General features: G+C 54.3%; 2 protein-coding genes across 4 annotated transcripts in view; one reads left to right on the top strand and one right to left on the bottom strand.

Annotated features, from left to right (window-relative positions):
• Positions 1–563: 563 nt before the first annotated feature.
• On the top strand, positions 564–7,917 carry Dcaf15 (DDB1 and CUL4 associated factor 15). The gene is made up of 13 exons (XM_021169626.2): positions 564–782; positions 2,353–2,450; positions 2,525–2,660; positions 3,148–3,254; positions 3,347–3,486; positions 3,572–3,742; positions 5,810–6,244; positions 6,332–6,423; positions 6,502–6,630; positions 6,710–6,795; positions 6,955–7,059; positions 7,143–7,258; positions 7,468–7,917. Exons 1-13 carry the CDS (start codon positions 651–653, stop codon positions 7,521–7,523), a joined length of 1,803 nt encoding a protein of 600 aa, XP_021025285.1. The 5' UTR covers positions 564–650; the 3' UTR covers positions 7,524–7,917.
• Positions 7,918–7,989: 72 nt separating this feature from the next.
• The window catches only part of Rfx1 (regulatory factor X1), a 29,809-nt gene continuing 18,161 nt past the window's right edge, over positions 7,990–19,637 (bottom strand). For all 3 annotated transcript variants that reach the window (XM_029480556.1, XM_021169956.2, XM_029480557.1), the window contains 14 exons: positions 19,014–19,108; positions 16,816–17,182; positions 14,588–14,769; positions 13,811–13,930; positions 13,396–13,508; positions 12,250–12,368; positions 12,014–12,123; positions 11,778–11,929; positions 11,602–11,699; positions 10,114–10,263; positions 9,832–10,040; positions 9,441–9,594; positions 9,317–9,362; positions 7,990–9,193 (listed from right to left, as the gene is read on the bottom strand). In XM_029480556.1, coding sequence (XP_029336416.1) covers positions 9,024–9,193; positions 9,317–9,362; positions 9,441–9,594; positions 9,832–10,040; positions 10,114–10,263; positions 11,602–11,699; positions 11,778–11,929; positions 12,014–12,123; positions 12,250–12,368; positions 13,396–13,508; positions 13,811–13,930; positions 14,588–14,769; positions 16,816–17,182; positions 19,014–19,108 — 2,085 coding nt within the window. In that variant the 3' untranslated portion in view covers positions 7,990–9,023. The remainder of the gene's footprint in view (positions 9,194–9,316; positions 9,363–9,440; positions 9,595–9,831; positions 10,041–10,113; positions 10,264–11,601; positions 11,700–11,777; positions 11,930–12,013; positions 12,124–12,249; positions 12,369–13,395; positions 13,509–13,810; positions 13,931–14,587; positions 14,770–16,815; positions 17,183–19,013; positions 19,109–19,637) is intronic.

Genomic DNA, 19,637 nt, shown 5'->3' with positions numbered 1-19,637 from the left:
TGGAATTGTTTCTTTGTTTGTTTTTCTGTGTCTCTCTGTGTAGCCCTGGCTGTCCTAGAACTCACTCAGGCTGGCCTCAAACTCAAAGAGATCCACTTGCCTCTGCCTCGTGAGTGCTAGAAAGGCGTGAGCCACCACGCCCGGCCTGGAAGATGTTTTAAAACGAGCCATTTTTTTCCCCACCGCCTTTTCCTGGTTTCCTCCCTAGCTGCCCAGGGATGCTCCTCAGGCCTCGGCCCTCCCAGCCTGAGCCAGAGCCAGGGCTGGAGATTCTGGCCCTTGTGGACCACAGGTTCCCATATCCCCGCCCCGACGGCCAGTGGTCTCCACGGAAACCCACTCAGGGGCGTGACAATGTCAAGCCTGACAGAAATCTTCGCCTATTCAGTTGAATTTTTTTGGCCGAGGAGCGCCAGAGTGGTTTCTGAGTGGTTTATCTTTAATGAAGGGCGGGAATAAGGCGGGAGCTGTTACCATCTTTACCAACCAAAAACCGAGATAGCTTTGATGGACAAGCGTAGCGGGAAGAGACAAGGAATGCCGGCTGTCACCCAACCGGCCGGCCGCAGTAATGAGAAAAGGCCAATCAGAAAGTGCCTGGGGCGGGGCTAAGGGACCGGTTGCTCCGGAAGTGGAGGGAGGGGGTGAAAATGGCGCCCAGCTCGAAATCGGAGCGGAACAGCGGGGCCGGGAGCGCCGGCGGAGGCCCTGGGGGGACCGGGGGGAAGCGGGCGGTGGGGCGGCGGCGGGAACACGTTCTCAAGCAGCTGGAGCGAGTCAAGGTGAGGCCTGGCGTCTGAGGCGAGCGCGCCCGGTTGTGAGGAGGAGGGGACGCGGGAGGCGGCGGAGGGAGGGCGGCGCGGCGAGGTGGGGGGCGGGGCCGGGAGGGGGCTGGGCGGGCCGGGCGGTGGGGATGGGGATGGGTTTGGCGGTGTGGAGGCTGGTGCTGAGGCGCGGGCTGGGCTGGCGAAGGTTGGTGACTTGTGTGGAGCCAGTGAGGCCGGTCACCTGCAGGGGGCCTTGAATGAAGGCTGCTAGTCGAGATCAGTCAAGAAGGAAGGGGCTGGGGTGGTGGAGGCCGGGGAGAATCATGGAGGAAAGACCGGGGATGGAGGCTGATGGGCGGGTTACTGTAGAAGCTGTCCGATGAATCTGGAGGAAGGGGAGACCTTGGTTTAGACCGATTTTTCAAAGCACAGCCCCTGTTGGAGCTTCTCCCCCAAACCCCTGAAGAGCTCCTGCTACCGACAATGGGCAACCTCTGTTGGATGCTCCCTGACTGTCCAAGCTCTGACCATCTCTATAACTAGTTCTTGTACCTAGGTCTGCCTCACTCATTGAATGGAGGAATGTTTCCAGAGTAGGGCCAGGTCTTCTCAAAGTGGAAGCCACTTAGGGCTCTGTCTCCCTTGTCAGAGGACACCTGGAAGGACAGGAATGTGAATAATGTTAGGTGGGCAGCTGTGGAGCAAGATTGTCTATGTGCACAGGAAGTTGGGAACTGGGTGAGGGCAAACCGTGCTTTTTCCTGGTGCTCCCTAAGCAAGGCTGTGGCTCTGCCCTTAGCCTAGACACTCCCTGGGCAAGGGTTATATCCTCTCAGGAAGGCTTGTCTGACAAAGCCATTCCCTTCATGAGTCGAGATGAGCTGGGGGCAAGGTGCCAGGCCTTCTTTCCCACTAGATGGCTATCTTTTGAAGGCGGGCCAGAATAGCTCCCCAGTGGTCAGCTTTATGCCTGTTTCCTCAGATCCTTCCTTGGTGATGTTTTAGGGTGTGACAGTTGGTTGGCAGGTAGCAGTTAATTAAGAAAGGGGTTTTCTTAATAATGGATTGGAGTATTGGGAATACTGGGAGCTTTTGGTTCGGAGGCTCTATAGGTATAGGCTCTTGCCACCAAACCTAATAATGTGTGTGATTCCCCAGGAGCCACGCAGTGAGAGGACATAGACACTCCTGCAAGCTGTCCTCGTCTCTACTGTGGGTTGTAGTCTGCACAGTAACTACATTATCAAGAGAGAGATGGGTCCCCTTGTGGGCTAATTGGGAGCAGGCAGATAAATGCATGGCCCCACATCCTAGTCTCATGCGTCAGTTTTCAGGAAGGAGTCTGTTGTCCCAGTGAGGGATCCTTCCACAGAGAGACGTAGGGCTAGGGCTGGGAGGACTCTGAATCCAAACGGGGCTACGGCTGGGATGTAACCTGGGTCCTTGGTGGGGGTGGGGTGCTTTGTAAGGTCACTCGGCTTTGGTGTCTCCATCTGCCCCAGCAGTGGGCCTGGGGAAGGCTCTGCCTCTGGGAAGGAGGCTGGGAGGCCGCTTGGCTAAAGAGCCCTGGCTGTCTCTTCCCCAGATCAGTGGGCAGCTCTCACCTCGTCTTTTCCGGAAGCTGCCCCCCAGGGTCTGCGTGTCCCTCAAGAACATCGTAGATGAGGATTTTCTCTATGCAGGGTGAGGCTGAAACTAGGCTGGGTGGTGGCAGGTTGGGCTGTGGGCGTGTCCTCATCTGCCCATTCTGCCCACAGCCATATCTTCCTGGGATTTTCCAAGTGTGGCCGCTATGTCCTCTCCTACACCAGCAGCAGTGGGGACGACGACTTCTCCTTCTACATATATCACCTCTACTGGTGGGAGTTCAACGTCCACAGCAAGCTCAAGCTGGTAGGACTAGGCCTTCTCTTTCAGCAGGCCCTGCACTGGGCTGACCCTTCAGCCAGCAGGGACTCAGCTGCTCCTGTATCATTCAGCCTGTGTCCTATGTGTAAATGGCAGTGATGCACCAGTGGGGCGACCCTTGTAGAGTTGCTGATTTTTTAGGTCAAACTGGTAATTTCATTTGGCTTAGGTATCACACATAGCCCATCTGATAGCCTTGGCCTGGGCCAGGATGCAGGCAGATTTCTTAGATTCACACAGGCTGTCACAGTGGCTTTAGCATTCCTCCTTGAGCCCTGCCTCTTGGTAGGGCTACTTCAGTTTCTGTTCCCGTGGGCATAGAGGTAATATATTCAGTCAGGTTCCCTCCAGCTTGCAGGGCTCTCTCTGGCTCAGGCCTGTCTGGACCACTTGCAATGGGAGCTCTTTTCTAGCTAGCGTGCTTCAGGTGTAGCCCTTCCTTAGGCTCGCACTGATGGAGCATGCCACTTAGGTCCGGCAGGTGCGGCTCTTCCAGGACGAGGAGATATACAGTGACCTGTACCTGACTGTGTGTGAGTGGCCTAGCGACGCTTCCAAGGTCATCGTGTTTGGTTTCAAGTGAGACTAGGGGCAGGCAGGGTGGCGTGGGGCAGGCAGGGTGGGCTCGCAGCCCCTTCATGGGCCTGAGGCTGAGGGTGTGCTACCCCTAGCACGCGCTCGGCCAACGGGATGCTCATGAACATGATGATGATGAGCGATGAGAACCATCGTGACATCTATATCAGCACTGTGGCTGTGCCACCTCGGGGCCGCTGTGCTGCCTGCCAGGACGCCAGTCGTGCCCACCCAGGTGAGGCACCAGGGGCCCTAGAGGGAGACGTGGCTGCCGGCCCACTGCCAGGACATGAAGTGAGCTATAATGTGTCTTGCTGCAGGGGACCCAAGCGCACAGTGCCTGAGGCACGGCTTCATGCTGCACACCAAATACCAGGTGGTGTACCCCTTCCCCACCTTCCAACCCGCCTTCCAACTCAAGAAGGATCAGGTGGTGCTGCTCAACACCAGCTACTCCCTGGTGGCCTGCGCTGTCTCTGTCCACTCAGCAGGTAGGCCCTGGCTCAAAGGTTACATCTCTCGTGGTTATGTAGCTGGGAGGTAGAAAGGCTGAGCTCGAATGTTCAGTGAATGCCTTATAGCTACTTGAAGTCAACCCAGGGCTGCTCCACATAGTGTCCAGTTACTGAGCACATGGAGGACCGTTTTCCTGCCCAGCATGACAAAAAAGAGGGTGATGTGATGAAGTACAGTTAATATGCTCCGAGGACAGGGACATGTCTTAAGCAGTGCATCTTTGGTGTGTGAAGATGAAAGACCTGGTCTATGTACTGTTGATAGTGTGACAGTGGGCTGAGCCGGGATCCCTCCACTGATGGTGTGACAGTGGGCCCTTCTGGGATCCCTCCATTGATGGTGTGACAATAGGCAGTGCTGGGATCCCTCCATTGATGGTGTGACATGGGCACTGCCGGAATCCCTCTATTGATGGTGTGACATGGGCAGTGCCAGGATCCCTCTATTGATGGTGTGACATGGGCAGGGCTGGGATCCCTCCATCAGTGTCACCCAGACAACGTTAGAGCATAGTCAGTACATACTCGGCAGTCTTGTATCCTTGGTGTCAGGGAATACTAGTGACAAATTTCCTGGAATCTCCTTTGTTAGACAGTGTCTGTGAAGCCCTAGCTAGTCTAGAACTCCCAGGCCTCTGCCTCCTGAGTGCTGGAATTAAAGGTGTGTATATCACCATACCTGCCTTTCACGGTATATTTTTCTTTTTACTTTTTAAATTACATTTTATTTTATTTTACTTAAACATTTGTACGTTTGTCCATGCATGCATGTATTCATATGCATTTCAGGAATTCATTCTCTTCTATAATGAGGATTCCAGGAATTTTGAAGTCAGGTCCAAATACCCAGTGGTAGGCACCTTTACCTGCTGAGCCATTTCTCTCTGTCTTGCTAGAGTGACATGTTAGAAAGTAGATGATGCCAGTGTCTGCAGGACGAGAGTGAGTCTGACCATAGCTCTGCCCCACTGCTCCCTCCCTGTAGAAGCCTGGAGTGCACAGCTGGGTTCAGGTCCAGAGCAGAGTCAGGTGCCTCCTGGTGCTCTTCCTGAGGTAGAGGAGGACTAGGTCAGTGTCCTGTGGAACAGCAGAGAAGGCTATGACATACATGTTACAGCTGGACACAGACACAGAAAAGAGAGCTATAGCTGTGTACTACTTTTAGGATAACTGATAACACTTTTTGATTGGGGAGAACTCAAGACTATTCCGATTAAAGTAGCTGCCCTGGGGCCCGGGAAGGAAGAGGTGGGGTCAAGTGCATGTGAGCAAGCTGACCAGCAAAGGACAGGAACTCAGCTTGAGTTCTCCCCAGCCCTCCCTGGACAACCTGTGTCACAATGGAAGAGATATCTAAGCGTTACTAAGGCTGTGCCACCTGCTGACCATGAGCCTCGCATACGAGGCCCCATAGAGGACTGAGGGACCTGCATTGGCTTTATCCCTACCATAGTGTTCAGCTTATCCTAGAAGTTTATGCCAAGCAGTTTTAACTTACTTCTTTCATGAGTGTCCCATCATGGTCCCTTGGACAAAAGCCTGAGAGGCATAGTGCTGCTTATAGGGAGGGGTATGGCACTCCTTGGTGGCTTGTTAGGTTCCTCCGCTGACTCTTACTTCCTCCAGTAATGTGGCCTGTCTGCTTGTGCTGGTCTGGTCTGGTCTGGTCTGGTTAGGAGCTTACAGTTAGCTCTTACCTGTTCTCACTGCAGACTGCACTCAAAGGGCAAAGCTTTGTGCATCTCATTTGCTCTGTCCTTTCTGAGTAGCGTGAAAAATGTTCAAAGATGAGGTTTGAGTACCAGCCTGGCATGAGAAAGGCCCTGGGTTCTACTGCCAGCATACTTTTTAAAAGTCTTGAATGAATGCATGTCTGCATAGGTCTGGTCTTTGTTCAGACTATATGTGCTTTCTGAACTCATGCCCTTCCAAGGGCTCAGCCTGACTTGAACACGAATGGCTCTTGGGGGCTCCTTCAGGTGGGTTTCTAATCCAGGCTTTGAACTGTGGTGACAAAGCCCACTTGTCATGCTTTTTTTTCAGGTGACAGCAGTTTCTGCCAAATCCTGTATGACCACACAGCTTTGCCCCCAGCCCCACCCAGCTCTCCAGGACCTTGGAGCCCTGAGGCAGCCCCAGCCTTCCCCAGTCTTGGTGTTGAGGTGGTCCCAGCCCAGCCCTCTGGAGCCCCTGAGCCCTCACCAGCCATTGCCAAGGCCAAGGAGTTTGTAGCTGACATCTTCCGCAGGGCCAAAGAGGCCAAGGGTAGTCCCTTGGAGGAAACTCGGCTGCCCTCTAGCTTGGGGTCCTCAAGCAGCCGCTGCCGCCCATCTTTAGAGCCGCAAGCCCCAAGTGGGGAAGTGGTACCCAGGGACAGCCCTCCTGCTGCAGAGACCACTGCCCCTGAGCCTGGCTACATCAATTACACCAAGTTGCACTATGTGTTGCAGTCTGGGGAAGGGACAGAGCCTGAGGATGGTGAGCTGCCTTCCTGGGACAGGATCTGGGATGGGGCAGTCCCAAGAGGACCGCTGGCCTGCTCCTACCTTCTGCCTGCCTCCCCAGAGTTTGAGGATGACAAGATCTCCCTGCCTTTTGTGGTGACTGATCTCCGTGGCCGCAACTTACGGCCCATGCGAGAGCGGACAGACATGCAGGTGGGTATCCATGATGCAAGCCATGGGTGACCCAGGATCTGGGGGTGGTTGGTGCTAGCCCTAGCTCTCTGCCCCCAGGGCCAGTACCTGACAGTGGAGCAGCTTACCCTGGACTTCGAGTATGTCATCAATGAGGTCATCCGCCATGATGCCACCTGGGGTCACCAGTTCTGCTCTTTCAGTGACTATGACATAGTCATCTTGGAGGTGAGGCTGGGCCACAGCAGGAGGCAGGAGTGTTCCCACTCTAGGATCTCTGTCTGTAACTGTCACTGCCTGCTCCCAGGTCTGCCCAGAAACCAACCAGGTCCTGATCAACATTGGCCTGCTGCTCTTGGCCTTCCCAGCTCCCACTGAAGAGGGCCAGCTTCGGTGAGTGGTAGGGTCCTTTGGAGAACCTTATGTGGGGCCACACAGACTCTTCTGTGCAGGGTGAACAGAGCCTGAAGAGCCCATGCTGTCACTGGGGCAGTGAGAGCCAGTGCAAGGGACTCACCAGCCCACCACCCTCTTGTCCTCCCACCACCACAGACCCAAGACCTATCACACCAGTCTCAAGGTGGCCTGGGACCTCAACACAGGCATCTTTGAGACAGTCAGCGTGGGTGATCTAACTGAAGTCAAAGGACAGACCAGGTGAGGCAAAGCAAGAGTGACTTGCCAGGGAACCCTGGTGGTTGTCAGGAAAGTTCCTCTCCACTCATTTACCTGGTCTCCAGTGGCAGTGTCTGGAGCTCCTACCGAAAGAGTTGTGTGGACATGGTCATGAAATGGCTGGTGCCAGAGAGCAGTGGCCGCTATGTGAACAGGATGACAAACGAGGCACTGCACAAAGGTAGGAAGTGCCCTAGCCGGGCAGGACACCTGATCTTACCCTGGATCCCGGGCATGCTGGACGTAAGGAGTGTCCTGGGATCTGAGTGGCATCCAGCTATGGCTGGAGAAGCGGGTGAGGAATCTCTGGGGCTTTCTGGTCTAGTTAGGCCACAAGTTGGCTACAAGAGTGGACAAGGTGGCTCACGGTTCTGCGTGTCCTTTCTGCAGGGTGCTCACTGAAGGTTCTGGCAGACAGTGAGCGGTACACTTGGATTGTGCTGTGAGGGCTGGACTGCCCTGGACCCTGACTCCAACTACCTCCATGGGCCCGGAGAGGACCGCCTTCCTGGGCTGGCCCTACAAGGGCCACAACCGGCACTAGTGTTAGGTTGCAGGATGGACGGGACTGGCACAGCAGCCTCTGGTGGCCCGAGAGTCTGGATGTGTCTTTATTTATGCCTATTTAAGTTGGGAAAGGCAGAGAGAGGAGCCCCTTAGGCCTGGCCTGCCCCAGCGAAGCCCAGTCCTGCTTCCTGCGCTCTGGCCCTTGTCCTTGGCTGCAAGTGTAGCCCTCTAGGGCTGCCAGTGGTTCCAGCCTCCCTCACCTGGGGGGTGGGGTGGGGGGAGCCCCGTGGCGGCCTCGCCTTGTTCCATGTACTAAATGCTTTATTTCTGACCTGGCTGGTGTCCTGTTCTGTCCTCAGTACACCACTACACACACACACGCCCCACCTAACCCTGCTCTCGTCATCAGTAGACAAAGATCACAGCAGTATTTATTGTTTTAAGAAAGACTACAAAAGGTAGAAAACAGCACACTAAACTACCACGCGCGTGGATACTTTGAGCACTGGGGAGGGAGGCCCATGGGGAGTGTGCAGGACCACCCCAAAAGCTGGAGCACGCGGAGCACACAAAATAGGGATTTCTATACAATAGGCCAGACTTGCTTTTTCTCCATAAACATCTATCACAGATTGAAGACACTGAGAAAACGGGGACGGATAAGGCCATGATGGTTGGAAAAAAACCCAACAAGTTACTGACTCCGCTCAAGCGGCACTCACTAATCACAATAGTTACGGGGGTCAGGGGCACTGCACAGAGGAAAAGCATCTCTGGGAGCAGGTTTCGGTCACAAGCTGATGGGGTGGAAGGCGCAGGGCGAGGCCTCGGGTCTGGAGCACCTGGCCCTGCAGCCAGCCAGATGCTCCTCTTTGGAAGCTGGAGGCCGGGGCCCTTCACAATATGCCCCTCTCTGGGCTGCGGGGCCAGGAGAACCCAGCTCTGGAGAAGGTGCAACACCCACAGCTTTAATTGCACTTAATACCAAGAAAGGGGAGCAGTGGGGTACTGCTGCTGACGGTGGGGGTCCCAAGGTGCTACCCACCTGCGCCTGCCCAAGCAGGCTGTGCAAAGCCAGAGAGCAGAATAAGTTAACAGTTCCGCAGGGGAGGAGCTGGCTTGCTGCCCTCTGGGGTGGTGGTGGTGGGGGAATAGGGCTGTGAGCTGGGGCAGGAAAGAGGGACACCTAGGCAGGTTCCTTAAGGCACGTCTTTTGTGTCAGGGTTTGCAGCTTCGGTTCTGCCCAGCCCCGCCCATGATTGTACCAGCCCCATATGAGGGAGACTCTCCTAGCCTTCCCTGTCAAGGGGAGGGACCCTCTCCAGCTCTGGCATGTGCTGGAAGGGTAACAGTGAAGCACAAAAACTGAAGGACCGGCCCCTGGCCTGGAGGGGCAGCAGCAGGCTGGGCAGGTGGAGGGGTGCAGGGAGGTCGCAGGCTTAGCTGGAGGGCAGGGCCTGCACAAAGAGGCCACGAGTGTCAGTCCGCGCCAGTTTCGCTGGTGGCTCCAGAGCTTCAGGGCCTAGTGCAGGAGACTCGCTGCCGGCCGCCAGCGAGATGTCTTGTGGCAGCTCATCCTCACTCTCCTCTTCCTCCTCCTCTTCTTCATCTGGGGCACAGGGACCAGGCCCAGCTCAGCGACAGACTGAAATTTCCAGGGACACTTGGCCTCCCCCCATCATCTGCCCCTACCCCTGGAACCCAGATCCTAGGTGAGGACATGCATGGCTACCTTTATCAGGGTCCAAGGGATTCAGTGAGGTGGCCAGGTTTGCAAACTGGAAGAAGAAAAAAGAAAAAGTCAGGGTTCTACCACCTGGTACCTGCCCATGTCCCTAGTCCCTCACCATACACACCTCTCCCATGACTGCGATTGGGGTCTCGCCCTTGGCCTGGGCCACTCTGTGCTCGATCAGGTAGTACATGTACTCGTCATAGAGCAGCCGGATGAGGTGGAAGGAGCCGAAGCTGGCAGCACTGCGCAGGGTCAGGTCCCGGATTACCATGGAGCTGGGGGCAGTGACCAAGAGACTGTCAGGATGTCGGGGCTGTTCACCCTACTCTGCTGCTGACAGGGGTGCTGGGTCCTTGCTGTTTTCCCCAGTGTCTCTTGCAAGCTAACGGGCTTTCCCTAGCTCTACCCACCACTTATAGCAGGCGCACCTTTGAAGGAAGGTCTTCTCTAACACACTGGGTTGCCCCTGGTCTCATCCCTCCCAGCCAGGACCCGGCTGCACAGGCGCGCACCTGTAGAAGGACCACTTGAGGAGGAAGAGCTTTGCCGCCTTGGGGAAGCCGGAACTGCCCTGGTAGGGCTTGAGCACCTGGCTCACAACGCCGTCCAGCCAGGCTGCCCATTGCTCCAGTGAGTTCTGCTGCTGCAGCGTCACCTTGAAGTCCTGCTCCAAACGCTGCACAACACGGTCCTCGCAGCGACACACCCACGAGGCCTGCTCCTGGGGCGCAGCAGGCAGCCGCTCAGCCGTCTCTCCCATCGCTCCCTCCTGTCCCAGCCCCAATGGTGCTCACCTGGACGTTTGCGAAGTCCACGCGATTGAGGTCGCTTAGCATCTGGTTGATCTGTGCAGTGTTCTGCAGCACTGCCCGCGCCGCCTGCGCCAAGTGGTTGAGCGATGTGTAGCGCCGCAGCGTCTGTGCGAAGGCACCAGCTGCTGCCACCTGCATGGGAGACGGCAGGCTAGAGGCTTCCACACAAAACCCACCAGGCCCATCCCCACTTGAAGGGTGTGTGTACCTCCAGTACTGGTGTGGATCAAACATTCAACTTAACTGTTTTGGCATGCTGACCGGCAATCCATCCACCCATCCATCCATCCATCCATCCATCCACCCATCCATTTTGGTTTTTTGAGACAGGGTTTTTCTGTGTAACCCTGGCTGTCCTGGACTGGGCTAACCTCAAACTCTACTTGCCTTTGCCTCCAGAGTGCTAGGATTAAAGGTGTGGGCCAACACTACCAGCTATTTTTCTACTTATTTTGTGTATTTTGGGTTTTTGGTTTTGCTTTTTGAGACAATGTTTCTCTCTGTAATAGCCTTGATCTACTCATTCTGTAGACCAGGCTGATCTTAAACTAACAAAAATAAGCCTGCCTCTGCCTCCTGAGTGCTGGGATTAAGGCACGCAGCACCACACCCTACTTATTTTGTGCATTTGTGTGATGGCCCACTCTCAAAAGTCAGAGGACAATTTTTGAGTTCTCTCCATCCATCATGTGGATCCCAGGACCAAACTCCGAGTACTTTCATAGAAGGCAAGTACTTTTGTGTACTGCGCCATCTCCCTGGCTCTGACTTGGCACTTTAGCTCTGTGTGTGATGGTGATCAAACTCAGCTCCACATTCGCACTAAGGACAATCCCTGCCCCAACCCCAATCACTGGCGTGGTTTGGTTTTCCCCCTTTGAGGCGGGGTCTTGCTATGTAGCCCAGGCTAGGGTCAGCCCTTGGTGGTCCTTGTCCTTTGTGCTAGGTTACAGGAATGCATCTTCATGCTCAACTCATGCTATTTCAATGAAAGACACAACAACAAAGTGCTGAGGCTGCAACCCAAGGCCTGCACAAACTAGATTAAGAATGCACCACTGAGCGAGCTCTAACATACAACTGTAGTTGTAAATCAATTTCGATCAGCAACCTCAAACACAGGCTTGCCAGGCATGGTGGGCCACACCTTTAATCCCAACACTCTGGAGGCAGGGGCAGGTGACTCTGGTGTTTAGGAAGAGTTGTAGGCCAACCAGGGCTACATAGTAAGGCTGTGTCTTAATAAATAGGCAAATAGATGATAGATTGATGGATAGATAGATAGATAGATAGGATGTCTTAAGTACTAAACCCCTGGGAGGCTTTCAGATATGGGTCCCGGGTATATACAACATAAGAATGCCTGGAGCCAGCCCTGAGGCCCTTTAAGGGAAGTCTTCACAGGCCCACAGCAGATATGCAGACAAACCTTCCACCCAATGCTGCAGCCTTGTTGCCCTATCCACTCACCTTCACCCGCAGCATCTCCTCAGGGATGTTCACCATGGCATGGGTGAGCCAGCTCTCCAGGCTCTTGGCAAAGTTCCGGATTGCTTGGGTCAAGGCACCTGTAGAAGATGGGAGTGCTAGTCAGGGTAAGTGGGGGAGGGGTGACTCCCAGGGAGGGGGCTGTCACCGGCACTCACTGGGGATGGGCCGCAGAACATCAGGGATGAGGATCTCCACCAGGCCCTGGTACAGCACGTTGTCACAGTGCTTGGTCCACTGAAGCACAGGCTGGAACTTGGAGAGGAGCACCAGACTGGCCCTGGGCAGCCGCTTCTCTGCCTCGTCATGCCTGTAGGAACCCACCCAATCCCAGTCAAGGGAATGTGTGATCCCACATGCAGAGGTCACCTCCATCTGAACCCTGGGGACTCACACGGCCAGTGGTGGAGCCTCACTGGGCTGGCTAAGGTTGTATCTCCAGAAGGTCTTCCACAGCGTTTCTACCAGTGTGAACTGCAGGTTTACCATGACGTCCACGATGGCCTGCAGGGTTGAGAATTCGCAATGGGGAATGGCAAAGGGCCATCATGGGACTTCCTGTCTAAGGCAGAAGGCTAGTCGGCATTCAAGGCTAGCCCACATGGTCTCTCACTCATCTGAAAGCCCTACCTCACAGTGCTCCCGGTACAGGACCTGGAAGGCCTTGATGTCCCCAGGACCGACGCCCTCAGGCAGCACTTTGCCTTGGAGGTCCAGCTCAGCAAAATCAGGCAGGCTCCTGGAGGCATCTAGGAGTGAAGGCACCATGAGGACCTGTGTCCACCTGCCTACCTCTCTTGCTTCCTTTGGCGTTCTGGTCACCTGTCACCTTTCCAACATGTGTCAATCCCATGTATATGGTGAATAGCTAGGCTCAAGCAGGATCAACTATTGGCCTGGGGTCCCATAGCCCCTGCACAGAGCACACGTAGTGCTTTTGCCAGCCCTGGATGGCTGATCCTTAGTCGCTTGGTACAGGCAGCCTCCCTGCAGAGAGTGTAGGTGCCTAAAGGCCCTACTTGTAGGCCACCAGGGCCACACAACTCTGTGGCATCATCTCCCCAGGCACAGTGTTGCTGTCCACCCATCAGGCTGTTCTTAGCAGCTATCAGTGTTACCATCAGGCCTTGGTTTCCCTTTTTTGCTTCTTAGTGTATGTAAAAACTGAGCACATACCGTGGGTACACACTTGCCCTCTCAGTTACTAATCCTACTCATAGAGACATGGTTGCATGCCAGCAAGGGTGGCATCACCTTCACGGTAATGAACCACTGTTTGATCATCCAAAGCATCACCAGACTTCACTGAGGGCACATAAACAAGAAACACTGACTACTGAAAAGAATGGAGTGGTCATGACCTGAGATCTCAGCACTGTGGAGGCTGAGGCAGGAGGGTCATTAATTCCAAGTCAGCTCTGAATATACTGTGAGACCAGTTCTCCAAAGTACCATAGGCCAGCATGGTAGCACATGCCTTTAATCCCAGCTCTTAGGGCACAGAGGCAGGTGGATCTCTGTGAGCTGGCCAGCATGGTCTACACAGTGATTTCCAGATTAGCCTGAGCTATATGAGGCCCTGTCTGAAAAACAAAAAACAAAAAAACAACCCCCCAAAATGGGGTTGGGAGATCTTGGGAGAAGGTTTCTGGAGCTAGAACAATCCCATAAAGACAGAATCAAGCAAGCCTGAATATCCACCAGACGCCCCCTATGGTCCCCTCCTGAGTCCCCTGGGGCAGGCTGCACTGCCCTGCCCTGCCCGTCGGCTCTCACCCAGGAACTGCTGGTACTGCTGCACCTGGGCGCTGATGTCTGACAGCCCTGTGCTCTGCTGCCCCACGGCAACACCGTTGGCCACGCCCTCCATCTTCTGGATGGGCTTCAGCCTGGAGGGGAAGGGGTAGTGGGGTACTGGTGGGGAAATGGGCCAGCTGGGGAAGGGGGAGTCAAGCCACCTGGTTGGGGTGCGGGGGGTGGGGGGGATAACCCAGCTGTGTGGGGATGGGCTGGGGTGGGGGATGGGTAGCAGGTGAGGACTGATGGAGGGGTGGCTGGGGAGGAGGTGATGAAGGAGGAGCCATCAGGTCAGGGTTGGGCAGACTGATGAACGTTGTCTAGGGCACGGTCAAGTGGTATGATACAGCCAACTTCGCAGCCCCTGCTCAGTTCCAGAGCAGGAGGCCCCTACCTCTGTTTCTGGGAGAAGGGCTGGCCCCGCATGGCCATGTGCTGCTGGTCCTCCATCAGCCGCAGCAGGGGTGAGCTGGCTTTGATCCGCAGGCCGTAATAGTGGTACTTAGAGTTGCCCCTGGGAAGAAGGTGGGGTGAAGTGCTTTACGGCTGGGGCAGGCAGGACACGGGGGGTCTCATGCATTCCTCTCATTTAGGGGCCTGGACAGAGAAAGCTTGCCAGCTGAGCTGAAGAACATGGCATTGTATGCCAGGAGTGATCACAGACATGGTAGTATGAGTCACTGCCTGCTGCCAACTCTGATACCAGGTACACACTTGGCAGACACGAGGCTGTTGGTCATAGGGCATGTGAGGTGCTTATACTATTAAGCAAGTAGTCCCACTTTGCTTTGTCTCTATCCCATGAAGGGTGCTCCTGACAGCCTAGACAGACATGAGAAAACTGAGACGTGAGGATGAAGTTCATGGCCGAAGTTCATGGTAACATGAATGAACAAATGAACACATGCATGAAATGATGCCTGAACAACTATCTAGAAGAGATGAGCAAGAACTAAGAGATCACTGAGTAAGGAGATGGGGTAAAGTACAGGAAAGGGAAGATGGCACAAGCGATGTCCCCAGGGTAGGCACAAGCAGAGCTGAGCAAGGGAGTTAACAAGGGGCAAGACGGTCTTTGCCCTGTGGTTCAAGACCCCTTTGGAGTTGAGGTGGGTCACGTGGGCAGAGTGTACACCCCCCTGGCCAAGGGCAGATGGGGGGTGGGGCAAACCTGGTGCCCAGACGGCGCGTGCGCAGACCCATGAATACCGAGCGGATGAGCTTGCCGAAAGAGGCGGCATTAACTGGCTCCAGCTTCTGCTCTTGGCAGTGCAGCAGGTAGTGGCAGTAGAGGGTGCTCCGTGGCAGGCTCACGCCCTCAGCAGTCTCGTAATTATCCAGGAGCCACTGGACCTGGAGCACATGAGAAGGCTGGGTAGTGCTGACAGTCTGTGTGGCTGCATTTTCTGCAACTGCTTTCCACAATGGTTCTGAAAGCCACCCTGGCCAGCTGTAAGTCACATATCCTGTCACAGTATTCCTGGGGACTACAGTCTTCTAGAACTTTCTAGAACAGCACTGACCGATACACTTGCTACTAGCCACCTGCAGCTATTTAAAGACAAAGTTGGTAATATGTGCGGGATGAAAATTCAGTCTCCCACAGTCACAGAATAAGAGTCGCTGCAGAACATCCTAGGAGTGAGGTAATAAAGATGGAAAGCATTATAGGTTGAAAACAAATTCATGTTCCTCAAGGGGTTCAAGATGTTGAAAGTGAGGTAGAAGAGGGTGAAAATATACCTAAACTCCCAACACTGGGGAAACTGAGGCAGAAGAACCACGAGTTCAAGACTGGACTACAGAGGGAGATTCTGTCTCAAAACAATCGACAGAAGCCATTCCTGGTCCCAAACTGAGATTTCTGGACTGGATGTTTTCTGTTAGGGAAGTGGGATGGGATGACTGAGTAAGGAGTCCAGTGACGGGTGCATGGGCGTTTGTCAGACCTTGTTATTAACACTGCTTTTGTTTATTGTGTAAGTGTTCACCGGTACAGGCATGGGGGCCAAAGGTTGGCAACTGATGTTTTCCTCAATTGCTCGGTTCCTGGTGTTGCTTAACTCAGTTGCTTGTTTTTGTTGTTCAATTTCATTTTATGTGTGTGTGTGTGTTTTGCCTACATGTATGTATGTACCCCATACATGCCCTATCCCCAAAGGGGCCAGAAGGAGGTGTCAGATCTCCTAGGACTGGAGTTACAGACAATGTGAGGTGCCATGTGGGCACTGGAACTTGAACCTGGGTCATCTGGATGAACAGCCGCTCCCACCCACAAGCCATCTCTCTTGCCCCACCTTGGATTTTTTTTAAGACAACATCTCAAACTGAAGCTGGAGTTTATGTCTGGCTGGCTGTAGGTGAGCCCCAGGTGCCTCTCCATCCATGCTCCTCCTAGTGTTGGGCTGATAGGCTGTGACTTGCTGGGGAATCCAAACTCAGAACCTCTTGTTCTCACAGCAGGCACGCGACTCTTGGGCCATCCTTAGCCCCTTTCTGTTCATTGTTCTACTACATTTATTTACTTATTTATGTAGAGAGCGTCTGCGTGAAAGTCAGAAGAGCTGGGTCTTGGCCAGCTCGAGGCTTTCAGGGATTGAACTCAGGTAGTCAGGCTTAGTAGCCAGGGCCTCCACCTACTGAGTCATGAAAGAAGGCCATGCTGTGTACCCCTCACCAGCTCGGAACTCTGGAGCCTCACACCCGCTCATGCTTCTGCCTCCCCAGTGCCGGGGTCACACAAGCATGTGCCACCCAACTAGGGCCTGGTACCATATTTATAGCTTCCTGTGAGCCTATAAGTCTTTCAAATAAAACTTAAAAAGGAAAAGCCCACAACACAGCTCCTCAGGGACCTTAGCCACCTGGGTGCAACAGTAACTGAGGTGAGAGGCGTCTAGTCCAGGCACAACCAACCTGCACCTTCTCAGCAGACCTGCTTGCTGCACCAGAGGACCCACAGGGTTGAGAAATCAGAAGGTTTGCAGCAGTGGTTTATTAAATAGACTAAACTAGTGAAGACCAGCAGCCAGGGTGTGCTGTCATGTGGAGGGTGCAGTGTTCTGACCTGATCCATGGTCCTGACTGATAATGGGCCCAACTTGGGCTGACTTCAGCTCTGCCACTGTGATTCTAGGAGCTCCCGTCTCTCATTTCCTATCAAGCCACCACCAGTTATGATTAAGGGCATTTCTGCAACTGTCCCCAGAGCTTCACATAGTAGCTGGGGTACAGAGTGGCTGAGCAACACCTAAGGCGACACCACAGATGAGACCGGGCCCTAGGTCATATGAGCACTATCACTGAGCTATGCCTTGGGCCAAACTTCTGCTTTCTGAGTACTGCCAGGTTTTCTTCTCGAGTGTTCCCCTCCCACCTCTGAATAAGACGAACACTTACTGTGGCTGGTGAGGCACGGGTGGTGTGGGAGTAAGACTGGCTGGCGTTGCCTAGCATGTAGCCGCCTTGGATCACGTAGGTGCCTGCTCCACTGCCGCCGCTGCCACCACTGCTGCCACCACTGCCGCCGCCTCCCCCGTTGCCCCCTGCACCCACACTGCTGTTGCTGGCCCCAGCCTCGCTGCTGGATGAGCTGGCGACAATTGGGCTGCCGGACACATACATGGGCACTGAGCCGCTGCTGGCCACCGTCTGGGAAGTAGCTGGCGTGCTGACCTGGGCAGCCGTGCCCGAAGCCTCATAGTAGCTGGTGCCTGCCGTCTGCGTGTAGATAGGCGTCTCTGGGTACTGGTAGGTGCTAGAGCGGCTGCCAAGAAGCAGACAGGAAGCAATGGTCACCACCTTGTACAAGGAGGCAGGGCTTCCAGGAGAGGATCAGAGAAGCCATAGAAACACCAGTGTGGCACCTTCACATATAAGGGACTGGGGACAGCCTGAGCACTGGATGGGCAACCACTTTCTTGTTTTCTAAAACATATCTTTATATTAACTTATTACTTGAAGAGGGGCACATGTGTTCTGTGGCATACACACACAGGTCAGAGACAACTTGTGGGAGTCGGGGCTCTCCTTCCATTGTGGGTCCTGGAGACTGAACTCAGATTGTAAAGCCCGGCAGCAAGCACTGCTGAGCCATCGAACCAGCCCTCGCTGAGCACTGAGCCACAGCACTCCAGCACGGGAATCAATTTCCTTACTGCAGAAGAGGAGAAAACAAGACAGGGTCCAGAATGCAGAACATACGCACACTTCCTCAGCAACAACGACAAACAGTTCTCAGTTCAGGGAAGGGAGATACAGGAGGGAAGGCAAAGTACAAAGGACTTCAGGGCAGGCAGAGGGGCAGCCTTGGCTACCTCTTCCTGGCAGGGAGCTGCCCCTCCAACTCAGAACATGTCCTGAGTGCCGCATAGGGTAACAAGCCGGAAATCTAAGAGGTGCAACTGTAGCAAGCATGCCACCCTAACATTTGGGCCCATTTCTGCAGGCTGCAGACTAGAGGGGGTGAGGCAGGGAGAGGAGAGGCAGCATGATTGCCTCGAGTCCTCCTGGGCACCGATGGACAGCCAGAAACGAGAGGTTGGGATGAGGAAAAGACTGCCCTGTGTGTAGGCAGAGGCTCTGTGGGGAGGGGACAGGCAGGGCCATCTCTCACTTTTGCTCTTTGAGCCCTCCCAATGTGACAGTGATTAAAGCAGGAAAACTTGAGCCTTGCAGGTGGCTCAGTGGGTGGGAATGTTTGCCATCATGGCCGAAGACCTGAGGTTGATCCCCAAAGCCACATAGCAAACGGACTCCAGTGTTAGCACTGGCACTGCGCTCAATACATGGTGCATACACACCCCCATCATCCCATGCACACACGAGCATGCGCACACATGTGTGTACACACACACACACACACACACACACACACACACACACACACACACTCACACGAGGGCCGGCAAGGTGGCTCTGGGGTCAGACTCACCACATGAGCCTCTTACCCAGTACTAGAGTTCTGACCTCAGGTCATGACCTTGCTTCTCAGGTCTGATAAGCAAGAAGCAAGCCATTTACTGATTTATCTCCCTAACCCCCAAGAAAAATTGTAAGACAGAATATGCAAGCCCGGGGAACTGAGTTTGCCCCCTGGAACCTGTGTAAAGGAGAGAGAAAACTGACTCCTCTCGGTTCTTCTCTGATCTCCACCTGTACCACGGCACATGCACTCTCCCCACACATAAGTCAATATAATAAAGAACCTGTGGTCCCAGCACGAGAGAGGAGGTGTCAGGCAAATCTCTGAGTTCAAGGCTACCCTGGTCTACAGATCAAGTTCCAGGGCAGTAAGGGCTATACAGAGAGACACTGTCTCAAAAAAAGTTTATGTTGTAAAAATGTATGTATAAATACATATATGTATGCTTTTTCTTCCCCCTTTTCCTGCCTAAAATCCAGATCCATCTAACTGCACAGTCCCTAATTTGTGGAGGTGCCTTCCCAATGGGCAGGTGTCTCTTCTGCTACCAGCTGCCTATATTCCTGGCACCCCACAGCTGTGGGGCTATCACCTGAGCCTTGGGGGCCAGTTGGGAGTTAGAATTGTGGCCCTAACCACATCTGAGCCCTCCTTCCACCCTCTGCCCACTTACATGGCGCTGGCTGTGTAGCTGGCATCGCCACCTTCCACGTACTGCACCTGGCTGGAGTACACGTGTGAGACAGGCACCTGAGGGAGTTGCTGTACCTGAAGCAGGAGGGAAAGCAGGGTCATGAGTCAGGGCTGGCCACCACCCACGGGTTCACTGATGCCCACATACATCCCCATCTAGAAGGCTGCACATCATGGTTCTCTCAACAACATGTGCCATAGGTGGGAGGCTTAGGTAGGAGGCTTAGGTGGGGCCAGGTCTCAGTTGTGGCTGGAAAACAGGAGGTGCTGGGATGCTCTGCTTTGGCAAAGAGCTTTCTACGACTTATGAGCAAAGGAGGGAATACCAGACAGAATTCTGCAATGGGCTTGAGAGATGGGTTTGGAATCTAAAAACCGGGCCTGGGGGTTTTCTGGAAACCAAAAAGGTTTCCCAAGCAGATTAGAGGTGGAGCCTGAAGAGGGATCAGTTGATAGAACAACTAGAAACAACTGACAACACCTTAGGGGCAGGTACTGGATAGCCCATCTCCACCCCCAACCCTGGTTTGCAGGAGCGGCGTCTGGGACCCGGTCCCTGAGGCAGAACAAGAATGACTGGCAGCACGTTGGGGGACAGGGCAAA

The sequence above is a fragment of the Mus caroli genome, chromosome 8 (genome assembly GCF_900094665.2).
Source record: "Mus caroli chromosome 8, CAROLI_EIJ_v1.1, whole genome shotgun sequence".
Taxonomy (NCBI): Eukaryota; Metazoa; Chordata; class Mammalia; order Rodentia; family Muridae; genus Mus; species Mus caroli.
The sequence above is the reverse complement of the archived record's forward strand: the minus strand, read 5'-3'. Positions and strand labels throughout refer to the sequence as shown.